This window comes from Sturnira hondurensis, unplaced genomic scaffold (assembly GCF_014824575.4).
Source record: "Sturnira hondurensis isolate 20B ecotype Veracruz unplaced genomic scaffold, ASM1482457v3 Scaffold0016184, whole genome shotgun sequence".
Classification (NCBI taxonomy): domain Eukaryota; kingdom Metazoa; phylum Chordata; class Mammalia; order Chiroptera; family Phyllostomidae; genus Sturnira; species Sturnira hondurensis.
This window is the reverse complement of record NW_028088815.1, coordinates 2693630-2713416: the sequence shown is the minus strand read 5'-3', so window position 1 is coordinate 2713416 and position 19787 is coordinate 2693630. Positions and strand designations below refer to the sequence as shown.

At 41.7% G+C, this 19787-nt stretch overlaps 2 protein-coding genes across 4 annotated transcripts in view; both read right to left on the bottom strand.

Annotated features, from left to right (window-relative positions):
* Window positions 1-19787, bottom strand: part of GGACT (gamma-glutamylamine cyclotransferase) — a 61869-nt gene that overhangs the window by 23876 nt on the left and 18206 nt on the right. Inside the window, exon 1 of one of the 3 annotated variants that reach the window (XM_037065802.1) lies at window positions 7286-7508. The exons of 1 other annotated variant lie outside the window; for it this stretch is intronic. The gene's annotated coding sequence lies outside the window, so the exon portion shown is untranslated. One more of the 3 variants, XM_037065801.1, reaches the window with a different exon arrangement.
* Window positions 613-19787, bottom strand: part of LOC119000680 (peptidyl-prolyl cis-trans isomerase A-like) — a 37538-nt gene continuing 18363 nt past the window's right edge. The window contains 2 exon segments of the mRNA XM_037065773.1: window positions 613-1764; window positions 1767-2017. Of these exon segments, the coding sequence (XP_036921668.1) occupies window positions 1474-1764; window positions 1767-2017 (542 nt within the window). The 3' untranslated portion in view covers window positions 613-1473.

Below are 19787 nucleotides of genomic sequence, written 5' to 3'. Positions count from 1 at the left end.
TCTTATAGTGCATTTGTCGGGTTTTGGTATCAGGGTAATGCTAACTTCATTGGATCAATTTGGAAGTACTCCCTCCTTTTCAATTTTTGGGAAGAATTTGAAGAGGACTGGTGGTCTCTTTACATGTTTGGTAGAATTTACCAGTGAAGCCATTTGACTCTGGGGTTTTCTGCCTTGGGAGGTTTTTGATTACTGAGTCAATCTCCTTACTAGTTATAAGTGTGTTTTGATTTTCTATTACAAAATGATTCAGTATTGGTAGTTTGTGTGTTTATAGAAATGTATCCCTTTCATCTAGATTATCCAATTTTTTGGCATTCAGTTGTTCATTGTACTCTCTTATAATCCTTTTTATTTCTATAAAATGGACCGTAAGTCCCTAATTTTATTTCTGATTTTAGTTATTTGTATCTTCTCTATTTTATCTAGTTAATCTAGTTAAAAGTTTGCTAATTTTGTTGATATTTTAAAAGAACCAAATCTTGGTTTTGTTGATTTTTCTCTATTGTTCACCTCTGCTCTTATATTTATTATTTTCTTCCTCTGCCAACTTTGGGTGTAGTCTTTTTTTTTTTCCTTTTTGAGTTCCATATCTCCCTATAATCCTGTTCCTTGTCTGTCATATTCACCCAGTTTTCAAGGGCCACTATGAGTGCAACAACCAACAGAACATGTGGAAAGTCTATTATATTGGTCAGATCCTCTCAGAACTAAAGCCAGGCTAACTCTAAATGTGCCTGTGGTCCAGACCAGGAGCACATCAGGACCCTCCTGATTTAGCACGTCCTTAGGCTAGGCTATACGGGGTGGCACTGCCACTACAGAAGGGGATGCTAACTTCTGAGGCTCATATATTACTGTGTCTTCCACCCTGTCCCCTTCTGCCATGCTATTCCTTCTATGGCACTGGATTATGGTTAGAGTCTTGGATAAAATGCAAGAATTTGGTTTAATAAATAATGGGTAGAAATAACTGTATAGGTGAGCCATCTGGGCTTTTCTAGAGCAAGTGGAAGAATGCCCTTCAATAATGGTTCCATCGGTGCTTTAATGTGAAGTAGATGCTTCTAGGTAGGCCTAAAATAACACTGATGATCAGGAAGGACTGCCTCAGTGTTTTACAGATGGACATTTAAGTACACAATGCTTGATAAGTGTAAAACGTGGCACAATGACAGGCCTAAGTCAAATATTCATCTCCAGCACTTACTTAGCAACTATGAATCTTTGGGAAAGTTATGTAAACTCTGAGCTTCTGTTCCTGCTATTTATTTTTTTGTTTAGTTTTTATTTCATAATCATAAACTTAACTCTGCAAACCAGCTACATTTGAAAGGGGTAGGGAAAACATGGAACCCAATGAACTGCAGCAAGAGATTATAGAACATTCCAAGCATATGGGGGTGAAGGGGTGCTATCCTGAGCTACAGAAGGAATGGTCTGGTGGTTAAGATAAAATATAAGTCAAATTTATTAGAGTTGTCCACAGTCAGTAATGGTGATCTTCTTGCTGGTTTTGCCATTCCTGGACCGGTAGCTCTCCGTGGCTGTCACAACATCCATGCTGTCTTTCACCTGGCCGAAGACCACATACTTGCCGTTCAGCCACTCAGTCATGGCAGTGCAGATAAAAAACTGGGAACTGTTTGTGTTGGGTACAGCATTTGGAATGGACAAGGTGCCAGGGTCTGTGTTCTTCAGGATGAAATTCTCATCAAGTTTCTTCCTGTAGATGGACTTGCCACCTGTGCTGTGGTAGTGTGTGTAAAGTCACCACCCTGGCACATAAATCCTGGAATAATTCTGTGAAAGCAGGAACCTTTATAACCAAATCCTTTCTCCACAGTACTCAGAGCACGAAAGTCTTCTGCTGTCTTTCGAACTTTGTCTGCGAACAGCTTGAAGGAGACGTGGCCCAAAGGCTTGCTGTCAGCAGCGATGTTGAAGAACACAGTGGGGTTGACTATGACTGGGTACAGGAAGGTTTGAGGTGGTGGTGGGTCTGCAAGGCCTGTTCCTGCTATTTAGAACTGGTTATCCTATCTAGTTCATCCTATCTCCCTAACAGCTGATCCCTATTGACGCTTACTGTGGGCCAGGCCTCAGCACCCAATGAATACTTAATTCCTCTTCCCCTTGACCCTGTTCCCTCCTAAGTTCTCTACCCCAAGTACTTCTTTTAGCAAGATCATATGTGCTAGATTATATTTTTCTTATGAAGCCCCTTAAAAATAAAACAAAATGGAATATTCTACATAATAAATGAGAAATGGAATTAAGCCATATCAAGTATTGGTTGTGGTCTTATGATTTTTCAAAGCCAAGAATACCTAGGAAGATGGTATTACATAGAAATGATCCTGGTTAGGTCACAGAATGTTAATTATGGCTGCAGAAAATCAGTTCAGTAACTTGCTTCTTGCAGAAGATGACAGCTTATTTCCATAAGAGAAAACCTGGCAATAAAAATTAAACTTCTTTTCTAAGAAGTAATAATGACCAAAATATAATTTTATACATTTTATCTGTAAAATTGTATCCTCTATATTAGTTTGAGACTAGTTACTTATATAATAAAAAAGAAACTTAATATTCTGCATCTTTGGCTCCTTTCACAAGAAAAACACCACTACCTTTCTGATTGTATTTTGAACACACACAGATCCTTCAGGAAGAAACTTACCCCTGTGGGGACTGAGAAAGGATTGGAGTTAAGCACTGAAACAAGCACTTAATTCCCATTAGAGGATTAAATTCACTCAAGTTTGCTTTGAGTCAGAAAAACAAATTGTGAATAAAATCATGTACAGCCAAGAAGTTACCTGTCAAAGTTAAATTAGAGAATAGAAGGGCAAACTGGAATGCACAGAAGCTGAGAAGCCACATGAAGCACTAGCAAGGAAACTGGTGGGGTTCTGTATTCATGGGTCAATATCCAGTATTCTCAAGATGCTTTAGAAACATGAGAGGTAGAGTAGGTACAGTTTCTGCCATATGGTACTGTCCTCACTCTAATAGATGTAGTCCATGAAAAGAGGTCTAAAAGCATTTTCCACCCTGTTATGTCACCTTCTCTATGCATGATTTTCCTATAGTACCTTATCATTAATGTTCCGTCCCGCGGAACAGTCAACTGGGGTCCCGAGTCTACCTGAAACGGATGAATAGGGATGGGAACAAGAGGCGCGGAGAAAGGCAGCAAGACAAAGGATTCTGATCAAGCTGCAAATTTTATTTTGAGCGGGACTGCTATATAGGGGCAGGGAAAAGGGGGAAGTGGTTCTAATAGGTTGTCCTGTGCATGCTCACTGCATGCTCCTAGCGACGATTGGTAGGTGGGCGCGTGATCAGCATCTTGATTGGTAGTTAGTACTCGTGATCCAGGGATGCCCCCAAGGGTGGGGCCACCTGGCTCGGCTGCAATATCCTGTTTGGGTTGCCTCAGCCAAGCCCTTCTGGTGCGATCTTCTTGATAGATTGCATCCGCCATCTTTAGGCCCCGACACATTAAGACATACAAGATATTAACATTCAATCTAGCAAATTCTACTTTTTGGGTTTTAGAATTGATTCTAAATAAATTCAAGCAGCATCTCTACAAACAACTTTACTAACCTATAAAGTACTGAGTGGGAGACCACTGCTGTAGCCAGGACTTGGGAATCAAAAGGCCCAAAAGCTAAACCCTTTCCCACTGTGGACCAGGCTGGTCCGGAATAATGTGGATATCCAGGGGTCAGCACAGAGGTGGAACAGACTCAGATGTAAAATAAAGTTTCACTTCAGCAAAATTTGGCTAGTTTAACATTGTCAATATTTAAGAAAACAAAAACACTCATGAAAATGTCCATCTGGCCTGGCACTGCTTGAAATGCCTCTGTTGCTCATTCAGCAGTTTTCTTCCTTGAAACACAGTCCATCTATAGTTTCGTATTTCATCACTTAAGCAGAAATCGAAAATGATCTCGAGTGCTTTGCATACTTGTTAGATTTTTCCTGCTCAATATTTTTTCTTAGCCACCTGCTGGTAAGAGTGTAAAAGGCAGGATTTAATTTAGGCATTTATTATGCTGGTTTACAAATTAGAAACGCACACATGCCTGGACCACATTTAGAAACATACACACCTGGTGAACCAAACAAAAAAAAAGGGCTAGTATTTAACTCTTCTTAAATCAATCTGCAAAAGGATATAAATGGACACCAGCTTCTACCATAAAAACATTCTTTAAAAAGGGTATCTTCATAAAATATTCATCCTATATGTATTAAAATGTAATGATATGAAGAAATGTTAGTAGAAGCTGTGTGTCATCACTGCAAACTGTTTTCTCCAAGCAATAAAATGTCAAGGTACTAGTAATGCTTACTGCCTGTTGTCAAGTCAAGACTGTGTTAGAGAAGACAGGTATAATGACTGGATTTGAGTTGCATGAAATTAAGGCCTCTGAGGAGCCTGCTCTGCCACTCATCACTGGCTGGAGAGTGAACTGTTTCAGAACCAGGAGAACAGCCAGGGAAGCTCCCTCTTATCTGTCTTTCTATTTGCTATATAAATCAGCTTTCATCATTCAATGTCTTATGTCAAAGTCAGCTCCAGCAGAATCATGGCTCCACCAAATTTGTGAAGAGCACCTGTCATAAATGAGAAGCAGTTTCACAACTGCTGCCCTAGTCCTCACGTGGCCACCAGCAGCAACAGTGGGCAGGGGCCTTTAGCAGATGTAGATGTTACTAAATGAGGTCAAATCTTTAGAAAAGCATATAGGATGTTGTCTATATGTGACTGCCCTAAAGAGAATTTTTCTTATTTTACAGAAACCTCCTCACATCTCAATCAACTACCATTTCTCTCCCTTCCTACTGTAACATTATTTGCCTTTGAGAAAATGCCTGGGTATCTGATATAGTTACACATTAATTCTTCAGAAGATTCTTAGAACTGTAGGAAACAGATGAAAAAACAAAATGCCTTGAACTTTAAACTAGAGCACAGCTTGCAAGCATGAAGCACTTTCAGGTCATGTCACTCTCCCCTTAGCGTGGCTGGAGGGCAATGGGCCAGGGAGGGCTCAGCTGCATCCTGTAGGTGCTTTGATGCTTTCACTCTCTTGTTGCTAGTTTCTTCATAGCAACGACAGGGCTTCCTGCCCAGGATACCCCACTGAATACCTCGGAAAGTTTATGACAAAACACCTTTCTTACATTAACCAAAAAGCTTGGGTGAAATGGCGGCACCTTTGAAATAAAGACATTAGGGTCTCCACTCCCAGTCACTCCCTCAAACTCTGGACCTTCATGGGACCCCACAAACAAACCAGTGTTCATGGTCTCTGGTGCACAGAGATGCATCTGAATGTTCCCTCAGCAACCATTCTGTGGGTTTTTATTCTTTAGCAGTGACAAAAACTTTTAATGCCACACCACTTTAATAACTATTGTGTTGCCATTTTAAAAACATACAGTGACAGACAAGGGAGATGACCAGGCGGACTCTTAAAAGTCTGGAAAGGAACAGTAGGAAAATCCCCAAACACAGAGTCAGGGAAAGGGTTTCATGGAAATGGAAGCTGGCGAATTGGCCGGGCCTCCCAGGGCCTCTGCCCTAAATACCAGGCACAGCTGGGAGTGGAAGTGCTACCAGCCCCCACAGTTCCCAGCAGGAGGCCCAGAAAGTCCAGAAAAGGCCAGGACGTGCCAGCCAGAGTAGAGTGCAGTGGAGACAGCTGGGATCTAAGACACAGAGAGGAGGTGCCAAGAGTTATCACCTCAAAGTGCCTACCTGCCCTGTGGGCATGGCTTCAGAAACAAAGGCTTTACCTGTGAGCCCACCTGTGGCTCAGAGGGAAAAACATAAATAATGCCAGCTACCACTATTGAGAGCATTTACTGTGTGCCTGATCCATGCTAAATGCTTCACTTACATTTCCAAGTTAATACAACTTAGAGATCTCACTCCCTAGCTTCTCCCCATTTTATAGATGGGGAAAATGAGAGATGAAGTGACCTCCATGGGTTCCCCACTTAAAGGCAACAGAGCAGATGCGTCTACTTTCGCACCTTCTTCCTGACCTACAAAGAAAGGCTCTCCCCTCAGTCCTATGAAGAGGGTGCTCCTCTCATTCCCTCCCACCCAAAACTGCAGAACAAGAACAGCTTCCAGCTACCAGAGGGCCCCTGGCAGTTGGCTTGGGCTACTGCCCCACACCAGGCTCCATGTGTACCTTCACCTAGAAGGTACCCACAGGCACTTACTGAGCACCAAACAAACAACAGTGTAGTTAGTCTGGGGAATCGACACTCAAAAGCAGCCACTATCCTGGAATTCTCAATAATTTTATCTCAACTTGCATAAGCGACACCTGATGGGACACGAGAGCCTATGCTAGTGAGCAGGGGCAGTCTGTGCAGCCCCACAGGCAGACACCACTCTCAGTGCACTACAAGCACCGAACCTGGTGGACCCGTGATGGATGAGATTCAGCAAGACTACAAATGAGGGCAAGGTGACATGTTACATGTATGACTTTGCCAGCCAGGAAAGGCCACGCTTTCCATTCCAAGCAAAACTTGCTTTGAACACTGGAAGAGGCAACAGAATTCTACAAAATACTAACAACCAAGAAGCTCTATCCTAATCTTCCTTATGTGGGGTACTTCCCTGTACCAGACAACTACACACAATGAAGATGGTGACACAGAGGGCAAAAGTGACTCAGAACCCCAGAGTTTCTCTACCTCTCAGTCTTTGCTCCATCATCAGGAGCTGATGGTGGACAATGTTGGTAGAATGTACACATGTCAAGAATTGAAATAAATACAGTGGAGATAGTTTTGAGCAGTTTCCAGTTCTGGTAAGAATAAAATACATATGCATGCACAAGTTCTTAAATATTATCATTTCTGTGATTTCACATGCATTAAATACTCCTATATTTATATTAAAATTTAAATTAAAATGGACATTACACAACATAAAATTAATGACAAACTGAATGCTAAGAATTTAATAGTAAAATAACTATAAATAAAATAATAATAAAGTAACAACTAAAACATCATGACAAATCAAGAGAGAAAGACCACAGAAGAAATAAAAAAACCTTCATATGTTAGTGCCTTATAAGTGCACTCTTTCTGCTTTCTGAACAAGGGACCCTGTATTTCTCTCTAAACTGTTTTTCAAACCAAGAGCTCAAAGGCAGGGATCAAACCTTTTCTTCATTTCACATCTTCCATATCAGCCAGCACAGTTGAGTGCGTGCAGTAGGCACTTAATCAATACCTGCTGCAGCAAAGCAAGTGGTTAATCCCTCTCAGTCCAAATTCCCAAAGAGACCCTGCAGGTCTTCAGTCTGTTTGTAATTTCTCAATTTCTCCTTGTCACAAAACCCCCCACAAGTTCAAATACTGCTCCAGGTATAAATTTGCAGGAACTGAATTCAGTCCTGTGGCTCTGCCACCATTTCCTTCAGATGTCCAGTCACAGAGGCAAAGTCCAGGGAGAGCAAAGGGAGAGCAAAGTGCTCTGGAGCCAGTAACTCCCTGCCCTGCCCCCATTCTCCCTGGAGCAGGGACAGTGGGAAGCACCCATATGGCTTTATAGAGCTAAAGTCCATCTAGAACTTGAAAAACTAATCTCTAGAGACAGCAGTTAGATCAATGGGGGCAAGAGTGTGGAGGGGACGCATCCTAGGAGGATGGATGGCAATGTTCTTGTTTTTTGTCAAAATCACCGACCTGTGCACTTAATGTGTCAATTTTCTTGCATGTAAATTATACCTCAAAGAAAGTGAATCTAAAAAGAATAAGATCTAAAAAAATAAAATTAAATAAGATCATGGAGGGAGGCAATTTGCAAGCCATTAGGTCTGGAATTATTCTTACCAGTTTATATTCTTATCTGAGCTCAACATACTTCACAGTCCCTAGTCAACAGGAAAAAACAAAAACAAAACCAAAAACCCACGTATCTTTTATTTAGGATTTTTACAAGCATTCAAGTATTTCCAAAGTATTTCTGAAGCAGATTTGCAGTAGCGTTCCTTAAACTTCATCACTTTCTGGAACCCAACATGCAAGATAAGGCAGAGTGGCCCCGTNAAATAAGATCATGGAAGGAGGCAATTTGCAAGCCATTAGGTCTGGAATTATTCTTACCAGTTTATATTCTTATATGAGCTCAACATACTTCACAGTCCCTAGTCAACAGGAAAAAACAAAAACAAAACCAAAAACCCACGTATCTTTTATTTAGGATTTTTACAAGCATTCAAGTATTTCCAAAGTATTTCTGAAGCAGATTTGCAGTAGCGTTCCTTAAACTTCATCACTTTCTGGAACCCAACATGCAAGATAAGGCAGAGTGGCCCCGTAACGGCCACCTGGGGTTCAGGAAGGGAAGCAGCAAACAGCCTAGTCCCGGTGTGATGGAGGGTGCAGTGCCTCTTGAGGAACAGAGGCAGGGACTGGGATGCAGATTCAGGCCTCACAAGCTGTTGTTACCTATCCAGGGCCTGTCTGGACTGCCTGCTGACCAAGCAGAGGTATCCACAGTTGGCTACTAAGAAATGCAGCAAATGATTTGCCTTTTAGAATATTTTTGCGAGCCTGCTAGGGAGAGCACAGCTTTTAACTTGCTTGCTGGCAGTTGCTCAAAATGTTTTTTCTGCCAGGAGCGAGCCCCTAGTCAAAGGAAAAAGAGCCAAGAATCTGCATCTTAACAGAAACTGCAGTCCATTCCGATGGGCATGGGAAAGGACATTGGGTCTGGTTGAAGGCAGGTAACTCTCACTTTACTCTGTATGCCCTCAAAGGGTAATTTTTTCCCCTTGTTGACAACTCAGGCAGTAAGTAGTGGAGGGAAAGGTAATGACTATTTATCAGTATATTATTTAAAAGATTTTGTTTTCAGAAACATTTTAAGGCTACATTAATTTAAAATGGTTTTTATTTGAATGTTTTGCTTACTTTCATGAGAACTGGGGAGTTTGGGGATGAACACAACTTAAAAATTTAAGTTGAAAACAACACAGAAGAATAATTACAAAATATCACACAAAGGCATTCCCTTCTAGGGGGGTTGCTAACAAAATACTCAAGAAAGAAGAGAACATATACCTGTTAGAGCAACTCTTACATGACCATTTCAGAAGTTAGACCTTCTCAAAAGTGGTAAATAAAATTGTTGCAAATCCAGATGAAGCTCCTAGCTAGGCCTGGGCCCTCCTATATCTAATGTAATATTTCATAGCTTTGGAGGAACAAGTCTCCCAGAGGAGGACAGGACAGAAAGCCGAGGAGGGGTCAGATATCAAAGCCAAGCCACTGCTGACCTTGGGCTACCTTGCCCAGGCCAAGTGAGTGGGGCAAGGGCACAGAAGGTGGCAGGAAATGAATGTATGCTGGGCTTTCTTCTCTTGGGGCTCAGGATCCACAGGAGAGCCAGACAGTGCTCCTATTCACCCTCCCCCTGCCCGTAACATGGGATAGAATGTGTTAGTCAGTGAGAAGACGGAAAAGTGACTGCCAAATACAACTGCTAGATATCCTAGAACACTACCTACACTAGAAAAGGAACCCTGAGCACTACCCCAAAACCAGCAGCACAGGTGGCCCCTAACCCAGCTCCCCTGCTGCTGACAGCCCAGCAACATGGAATCATCCAAACTCCATTTCCAGTGGCTCTTCAATTCAGGACTCAAAATTCTTTTGGTAGCAGTAACAGAATTTCTTTTCCCAAGAATATTATTAAAAAGCAGTTTAAAGTCTCCAAAAAGATGTTGGCTACCTGAAGATAGGTAGGCAGCAGGAATGCAAACCTGGAAAAGTTAATTGCCTCCATTAGTGCAAAAAACAATCACCCCAACACATACACATCTACATGTACACACACCCAGTTTAAAACATTTTTTTAAAAGACTTTTAAAAAATAAAAACAGAACTCAAAATCAAACTTGATTGTTTTATTTTATTAATTACCTGTCCCCAAAGTATGCAAACCCTTTTAGTGATTTTCTAATTATCCTGAAATAAAACTCAATAAAAATAACTTAGAGACAAGTAAAAATGGAGCCACAGGTAAGAAGGGGAGTAGGAGAGGAATTAGGGCATGTTACCGAATGTAACATGTTACTGAATGTGCATGGGCATGTTACCGAACGTGCTCTAACACACCAAAGGGAATCCATTCACTCACATTCCTGAGTGCGAAACACAGCTACTTTACTGACAGTAGTCAGGAGTCTCTGAGTCCAAAACTTCTGCAAAAATATGATGTGTTAGAGTGACAGGGGCTTCGGGAGAACTAGTGGATGCATCAAATGAATTAAATCCAACAGTTTTATACACTATATTCCTCACTTTTCCTCCCCTCCTCCCCAAATCCCACTTTAATGTTACAGTTGGGAGCAGATGACAGAAAGCCAGGGCCTTGGAGGCCAAGCACACCAATCTTCCTCAGGGTTTTCTCTAGTGTTTGGGGCTGGATCCCAGGACCTTAAATATTACTAAAAAACTCAGGGTGGTCTATACTTGGCTCTCAAAAAGCACTTAAAACCCAACACACAATCCACTCCTGGGAGAGCAAACCTCCCTGTTAAAATATGAAAGTCCCTTATTACGGCTTTGAGAATTATCAGAGAATAGATGCTGCTACATTGAGTTTAAATACTTTTTCAAACTTATTTCAAAAACAACAGCCCTGGCTGGTGTAGCTCAGTGGATTGAGTGCAGGCCTGCGAACCACACGATCGTGGTTCAATTCCCAGTCAGGGCACATGCCTGGGTTGCAGGCCGGTTTCCTGCAGGCTAGTTCCCAGCAGGGGACGCATTAGAGGCAACCATATTTCTCTCCTCTCCTTCCCTTCCCCTCTAAAGATAAATAAATAAATAAATCTTAAAAAAAAAAAACAGAACACTAGCTTTGTTCTTCAGTATGGAACTTTCCTTTTTAAGTTTACTGTGTTCTTTCATGATAAAAAGCTGGTATTAACAGTTTGTTAATGCCTCAGGAATTCCCCCTAAAGAAGAAAAAAAGCAATTCTTCACCAACCCCAGAGGGCCATGCTTTGCAAACCACCCAAAATTTAAGGGTTAACCAAAGTCCTACTTGGAGCCCCTTACAAATGCAACTCTTTACTGGTCCTTTGAATGTCCCCACCAAGAACCAGGACCCTAGGATCTGCTGTCCAGCATGAACCAGATGCAGAGGCTGCAAGGGAAGGAGAAGGGAGGTCTGCAAGGCAGACTCAGTAAACCAGGTCCTGCTCTGACTGGTGTGGCTCAGTGGGTTGGGCCTTGTACTGCAAACAGCTGCAGGATAATTCCAGTCAGGGCACAGGCGTGGGTTGCATGCCAGTCCCCAGTTGGGGGGGGGGGGCGGCGGTGCGAGAGGCAAATGATTGATGTTTCTCTGGCACATTGATATTTTTGCCCTCCCTTCCCCTCTCTCAAAATATAAACACATAAAATGTTAAAAATATATAAATAAATAAACTAGATCCTTTCCACTCCCAGAGCCTTTCTAGAGGGGAGGAGAGGACCCTATCAGCGACCCAAAGGAGTTGATGTGGGTTTTCATACAGACTCTTGGTACTGGTTTTTTTTAAATAATTTTATTTTATTTTTTTAATTTTATTTATTTTATTTTTTAGAGAGGGGAAGGGAGAGAGACAGAGGGAGAGAAACATCAATGTGTGGTTGCCTCTCCAATGCCCCCTACTGGAGACTTGGCCTGCATGTGCTTGGCCAGGCATGTGCCCTAGACTGGGAATCAAACCAGTGACCTTTGATTTGCAGGCCAGCACTCAACCAGGGATTGGCACTGTTTTAATATAACAATTACTTTAATTACTTTTGAGTTAAGGAATTCATCTCTACTGTCATCTTGGAATAAAGACAGTTCTCCAGGTAGCTGGTTTCTGTTTCATGAATGGAAAGACCAGTGTAGCCCAGGTGGGCTACATCTCCACCCAAGAAGGAAAGGAGGGGCTTCTAGAACCTGTGTCTCCTAGTGTGTGAGAGAGCAGGCACTGAAGCCACCTGCATTTCCCCAGTTGTCTGGCCTGTTCCCCAGCCAGGCTTTCAGGGCCCATCCCTTCTCTCCTTGATGGCAGGAATGCTTCCCAGCCCTACTACCCAGATCTCTTGGGAAGACAGAGCCAGGGGAAAACTGGCTTGAGCCGTTTGTTAATTTCACCTATTTCCTGAGAGAGGAAGAAAAGTCATTGTATGGGGGCTGCTACATTCTCTCCCATCCTTTAGAGTCCTGCAAGGCAGGTGTTATTGTCCCATTTCACACATGGGAAACCAAGGCTCAGAGGAGTTATTTAATTAAAACAGCACAGCTATTAAATGGAATGCCTCAATCCAAAATCCACATACCTTCCCCCAACATACACTGTGGTCAACCAGAAGAAAAAAACAGGGTTTTGGTGGTAGAAAATACTTTAGCTCTGCCTGGTTTTCATAGCAGATAACGACGATACCATGTGAAAGTAGTGTTGCTATTCCCCACCTGTCACACTTGTGGGAGGGGCTATGCCTGAAGCTCTTGTTTTTATAAGTTTAAAGACCAAAGCCAGATTCAAAGTTTTTGTAAAGCAAGGAGTGATCTCCCAGCCACCAAGATTCTGTTACTATTATCTGCAGAGTATTCAGTATTTCCAGGCTAGCTGAAAGATTATTCATTCATTCACCCATTCAGTATTTTTTGAGCATCTGTGATAGGCCAGGAATCATGCTAACTGCCAGGGACATGAACATAAACAAGACAGCCGTCCTGGTTCTTAAGAAGCTGCAGTCTAATTGGGGAGATAAATATATTAAAAGATAAGACACAGTGTGAGGCGTCCAAAGAGCGACATGCATGGGAAAGCAGGGTATTGTGTGTCCCGAAGGAGAATGCTGCCTGGGCAGCTGAGTCCTCCAGGAGAAGCAGAGCAAGGAGAAGAGTGTTGCAGACCGCTCTGCCTGATTTTAGGAATTGTATCTCTACCCCTTGTGGCTAAGGGCAAGGGACCAACTCTGGAATGGGAGCCGCAGGAGACAAAGCTTGTCTCTGGTAGCAAACGCTGCCTCAGTTTCCTCTCCCTGCTCCCAAAGCTTGGTCAGATGTCAATGACGGGTAAGACCCCTCACCGTGGGGGGCAACCTAAGCCAGACTCCATCACTTGGGAGGCCATCATGGAAGGACTGGGGGGTGGGAGCTGCAACAAAGAGGGAGCAATGGACTCTCGCCCTGGCTTTGACATAGCCCGAGTCCCCATGTACTCTGGGAGAAGTACTTCCTGGCTCTAATTCCCTTAAGCCTGAATACCCGTTGGGAGAGGTGAAGCTCCTTGCCTTGCTAGAGCGTGCCCTGGAGAAGAATCTGGCATCACAAAGACTCCCAGATAAACCTGTGAAATCTGCTCCGCTAAGAGTGCTTTCATTCATATGTTAAGGGTTCGAGCAGGAACACCTAAAACTCTGTTCCTGACAGACTCTGAAGCCCTTAGATTTCTTTGAAATGTTATCTACTGTTTGATCCTTGCCGCCATGTATTCCTGTGTATCAGAACCCAATAAAAGGCTATGGAAGAGGGGGCTGGGGGCCTTTTTCTCCTTGGAGAAACTGGCCACCAGCCCATGGCCTTTTCCCTCTGGGAAAATGGCCACTTCCCCTCCCTAAGCAGATCACATATATCTCGGTCACATTCACTTTCATCCGTGGCACTTGGGGGGACTTGCGGGGGAAGTCGCCCCCACAGAAGAGGGTAGTCTGAGCAAAGGAGACGCATTGCCTGGGCACACCTGCAGAGCCAAAGCATGAGCCTGAGAACTGGGGAACAGGAGAAAGAGGGAGGCTGGGCCCAGGTCACTAGGGACTCTGGATTTCAGCTCTGTGTGATGGCAATAGTTATGGGATATTAAGTAAGCCTGCTTGAGAAGACTTAAAAAACTCTACAGCAAGAACAAATAAACTACATGCTTGGGAAGTGACATAGTTAAAATTTATAATTAAAAAAATTATCTCATGTGATCCCAGTGAAGATTGTTTAGCAGTATCAATCGAAGCTGCATCTACATTTTCCCAATGACCCAGCGAGTCTACTGCAGGCAGCTATTCCACAGAATGTGAACACAGTTCACCAGAAAAAAACAAGGAAAATTATTCTGATAAGCTCCATTCATAATAGCACAAAACTACATGCTACCCAAATGTCCATCAACAGTAAAATGGCCTAATAAAATGTGCTACCCTGGGAAAACTCTACAGCAAGAACAAATAAACTACATGTAACAACAGGGATGAATCTCACAAGTGATGCTGAGTGAAAGGAGTCAGACAAAAATAGTGCCTACTACATGACTGCACTTATATGAAGGTAAATAACTACCACACTGAGCTCTGCTGCAGATGTCAGAATGGTGGGTACCCTGGGAAGAAAGTATTGACTGCAAAGGACATGACACCTGATTCAGGTGCTGGTTGCCTGGGTGTGTTTCTGTTATGGAAATCTGTTAGCTATGATTTCTACACTTTCCTGATATATCTTATACTCTTGTAAAATGTACATTTAATTTAAAAAACACATATAGTTACAGAGTAGAGAACATCTTTGTGAGAACAAGACTTACAAACTTAAAACTACAGTGAACAAGAGGAAGACAATTATAGTGCTACATATAATTTAATGGAATTTGGAGGTGAGAAAAACCAAAGACTTTGTGGAAGTGACTCATTCCCTTCCACACTCTCCCAGGGCATGAGAGTGAGAGCAGATTTCTCAGGGCTCCAGAAGGCGCCAAGTCATAATACAGTCATTCTCAGATTGAAGAACTTCCAATTACAGAAGAGTTAAATGATACCAATTGGAAACAAAAGGGCATTTTATGGGAGAATTTTTTTAATTAAAAAATTGATGGTGATTTCCCTGGTTTAAGAGACCTGAGATTATAACAGCCCTGGGTAATGTGCAGACCTTGTTTGCACATTACCTGATTTGAACTTATCTACAGTAAAATGAGACAATCAGGAAAATCTGATGGGTATATCTAGGTAAATGATGACAGGAAAATCAAGGCTATGGAAGATTAAAGATTAAAATCAAGGTTAAATTTGGGGGTATGGATAATGGCATTATGATTCTATGAGAAAATACCCTTATTTCTGAGAAGTATGGAAGTATCTAGGGATCATGAAATATTATAATATCTGATATTTTAAAATACTTCAGTAAATCAAAAGATTAATGAGGCATGTGTGGCAAAATCTTGGTAATTTATGAATCTGGGTGATAGATAAATGGGATGGTTGAAATATACCTGCTGCTTTTATAGATTTTCCCACTCCCACCAAAAAAAAGAGAAAGAAAAATATTAACAATATAAGAAATCGAAGAGGGAACATCACTATATAGATAACAGATGTTTAGAAGGATAACAAGGGATGCAGCAATTTTATACCATTAAATCTTAGAACTGAGATAAAATGGAAAATTTCTTAAAATGCACAAACTACTGAAGTTAACTATAGAAAAAAATAGTAACCTAAATAGCTGTACATCTATTTATGAACTTTTTTATTTTTAAATATATTTTATTGATTATGCCATTACAGTTGTCCCATTCCCCCCCCTTCACTCCCCTCCACCCTGCACACCCCTCCCCCACCATTCCCCCCCTTTCGTTCATGTCCATGTGTCACAAGTTCTTTAGATTCTGTATTTCCCATAGTATTCCTGCCCTCCGCCCCCGTCTATTTTCTACCTACCATCTATGCTATTTATTCTCTGTACCTTCTCCCCCCTCCTCCTCCCACTCCCCTGTTGCTAACCCTCCATGTGATCATTTCCATGGTTCTGCTCCTGATCTAGCTGTCCTCTCAGTTTGCTTTTGTTTTAGGTGTGGTTGTTAATAACTGTGAGTTTGCTGTCCTTTCACTGTTCATATTTTTTTATCTTCTTTTTCTAAGTCCCTTTAACATTTCATATAGTAAGGGCTTGGTGATGATGAACTCCTTCAACTTGACCTTATCTGAGAAGCACTTTATCTGCCCTTCCATTCTAAATGAAAGCTTTGCTGGATAAAGCAATCTTGGATGTAGGTCTTTGGATTTCATGACTTGGAATACTTCTTTCCAGCCCCTTCTTGCCTGTAAGGTCTCTTTTGAGAATCAGCTGACAGTCTGATAGGAACTCCTTTGTAGGTGACTGACCCCTTCTCTCTTGCTGCTTCTAGAATTCTCTCCTTCCTTTTCATCTTGGCTAGTGTAATTATGATGTGCCTTGGTGTGTTCCTTCTTGGGTCCAACTTCTTTGGGACTCTCTGAGCTTCCTGAATTTCCTGGAAGTCCATTTCCTTTGCCAGACTGGGGAAGTTCTCCTTTATTATTTGTTCAAATAAGTTTTCCACTTGTGGCTGTTCATCTTCCCCTTCTGGTACCCCTATAATTCGGATGTTGAAACGTTTAAAGATGTCCTGGAGGTTCCTAAGCCTCTCCTCATTTTTTTGAATTCTTGTTTCTTCATTGTTTTCTGTTTGGTTGTTTCTTTCTTCCTTCTGGTCCACTCCCTTGATATGAGTCCCAGTTTCCCTTCCATTACTATTGGTTTCCTTTGCATTTCCCTTAATTTCAATCAGTTTAGTCTTCATGTTCCTCTAATTTGTGGCTAAAATCAACCAATTCTGTAAGCATCCTGATCACCAGTATTTTTGAAATGTTCATCTGAAAGGTTGGCTATTTCTTGGTCACTTAGAATTATAGGCTCTGGGGATTTGAGCTGTTCTTGAGTCATAATGTTTGGTCTGTTTGCACCTGTTATGTTTGAGGGGCGGAGCCTTAGGTGTTCACCAGGGTGGGGCGACCCAGTTGCTGGGCTGTGACACTGTATGTTGGGGCAGGCTCAGAGAGGGGAAAAAATGGCGCCACTCCACTCCCTCTCAGATTTCTGTCCCCTCTGTGGCTTCCCACAAGCGAACAGGGCCCCTCTGGTGCTGGATCCCGGGTGTGTGGGTCCGTGTACTCTCCAGGACCCTGTGGGTCTCTCCAACAAACTCTCTGTGAGCCTGGAAGCCTCTCCCGGCCCCTCCACCCCAAGAAAGTCTTTCCAGTTGGTGCTTTCAGGCTCCAATTCCTGTTGCTGGGACCCTAGCCTGAGTGGTCTGTCTCACTGTTCGCTCCTTTGCTTGGTTTATCTGTGCACAAATGTGTGACCACAGTCAGCCAGCTGCCCTGTGCCCTCACTGGGTCTGCCCATCACCATCCCATGCCTGGGATCCACCAACCACCTCCACTCCGCCTCTGCTCCCGGGTCGGTTGGACCAAAGGATCTTTCCAGCCTGACCTGCTCCACTGCTGACTCCACCCCTCTTACTGGTCTGGCTGAGTGGTTCATTGTTGTCTGACTTTCGTACAGTTCAATTTTCACTATTTTGGCTGCGTTTTTGTTTCTAAAACTTCGCTGTCTTAAAATTTAGTTGTGGGAGGGGGCACAGTGTTTCCACCTACGCCTCCATCTTGGCCAGAAGTCCCAATTTATGAACTTTTACTCAAAGTTAAAACCCTTGCATAGAGGTTGATGGGTTTGTTGGTGAATTCTACCAAACATTTATGGGAGAAATAATATAATCACTAAATAAAATTTTTCATACAAAAGAGGAAGGAACTCCTTTTATGAGGTCAATATTTTCTGATAATAAAGCCAAATAAAGACATTTGTAGAAAATAAAACTACTGGCTAATATCTCTTATGAACATACATGCAAAAGTCTTACACAAATATCAGCAAATCAAGTCCAGAAATAAATAAAAAAGATAATATACTATTACCATGGAATGTTTCATCCCAGCAATGTAAAGTTAGTTTAATATTTGAAAATCAACCAATGAACCTTCAAACAAACAGGTTAAAACAGAAAAAAAACCTTACAATGATCTACACAGATGTAGAGCAAGTGTTTGACAAAATGCAACAAAATCATGATCAAAATTCTCATCTAACTGGGAATAAAGGAGAACTTCCTCAATCAGATAAAGGGCATCTATGAAATACATACAGCTAATATCCTTTTTAAAAATTAAATTTATTGGGGTGACATTGTTTAACAAAACTACAAGCATATATACATATATGTGTATACATATATGTATATACATATATGTTTCAAGTGTACAATTCTATAATACATCATCTGTATATTGTATTGTGTGTTCACCACTGTAAGTGCTATCTTCCATCACCATATACTTGAACCTCTTTACCAGGCTAACATCTTTCTAAACGGTGAATAATCAAATACTTTCCCCTTGAAAACAAGTCAGGGCTGTCCACTCTCCCACACCTACTCAGTGTTGGAAACTGGAGTTTAGCCAGAGTACTAAAGGAAAAAGAATAAAGGAATATATTTCAGGAAGTAATAAAACTATCTTTGTAGTTGACATGATTATATACTAAAGCCTAAAGAATCAACAGGAAAAATAGTGAAACTACTAAGTGAATTTAGCAAGGTCTTAGGATATAAGGTTAACACAAGGAAGGTTCCCCAAAAGACCGAATTATCTCCTGGAGGGCGGGCACCTTGTAGTATGGGCTTCCCTGCTAGGTGAGTGTTTTAGGAATCCATCTGGTTCAGCTAACGAGCTGGCACTGTTGTAAGAGGCTGTGTTCAACTTCAGTGATTTTTTTTTTGAAGACTCTCTGAACAAACACATTAGCCCATTTCATGATGGGTGACTTACAAGTGTACCTGCCCATACCACACTGAGTGTTTAGCAGTTTTTGACCAAAAAGGTCATGACCCCCATGCACCACCCTCCTTATTCACCTGATCTCACCCTGAGGGACTTTTTGTTTCCCTGGATGAAAAAAGTCCTCAAAGGGAAACATTTTGCCCATGTGGAAGAGATGAAATAAAAAATGACAGAAGCACTAAAAAGCATAAAAATTGATGAGTTCAAAAAACTGTTTTGAGCAGTGGAAAAACATCTTGATAGGTGTATTGCACCAAACTGAGAGTACTTTGAAGGTGACTGATGTTTAAAAATGTAAGAATAAATGCACAACATTTTATAAATAAATTTTTTGTTGTCTCCCCTCATATTTAAAAATCAACTATAGTCTTATATACTAGCAGAGAAAAACTGGACCTTGAAATTTAAATAAAAAGTACCATTTAAAATAACACCACATCTGAAACATGGACACATTTAACAAAGTATGTACAACTGTACACTGAAAAGTTATTGTTGAGAGAAAATAAATATATAATAAATGGAGAGATATAGCATGTTTTAATGAATCAGAACTCAATATTGTAGAAATGACAATTATCCCCAATCGAACTATAGATTCAAAATGATCTTAATGAAAATCACAGCAGGTTCTGTTGGTTTTTTGAAACTCATGAGCTGATTCTAAAGTTTATATAAAAGTTTAAAAAAACCTAGAATAGCCAAAACAATACTGAGAAGGTGAATAAAGCTTATATTTCAATACTTACTACAGAGCTGTAATAAAAAGATAATTAGAGACAACTAGAGGAATTAAATGCTAGACATCAAGATCGATGAAACACTGAATGATGCTAGCATTATGGTGTCATAAGACATCTCTCAACTGTGTTCCCCTATCCCAACAACAAAAATCAGGCATCCATACACAAAATGCCTCTGTGGGAGTTGTGGGATTCAATACCACATGCCAAGGGACCCAGGAGTCAGGGACACCCAGGAACACACCCACCTGTGCATCAGGTCAGAGGCAGGCAGGCCTCTGACCTCAGTAGGGCCTGTGGGACCAGCAG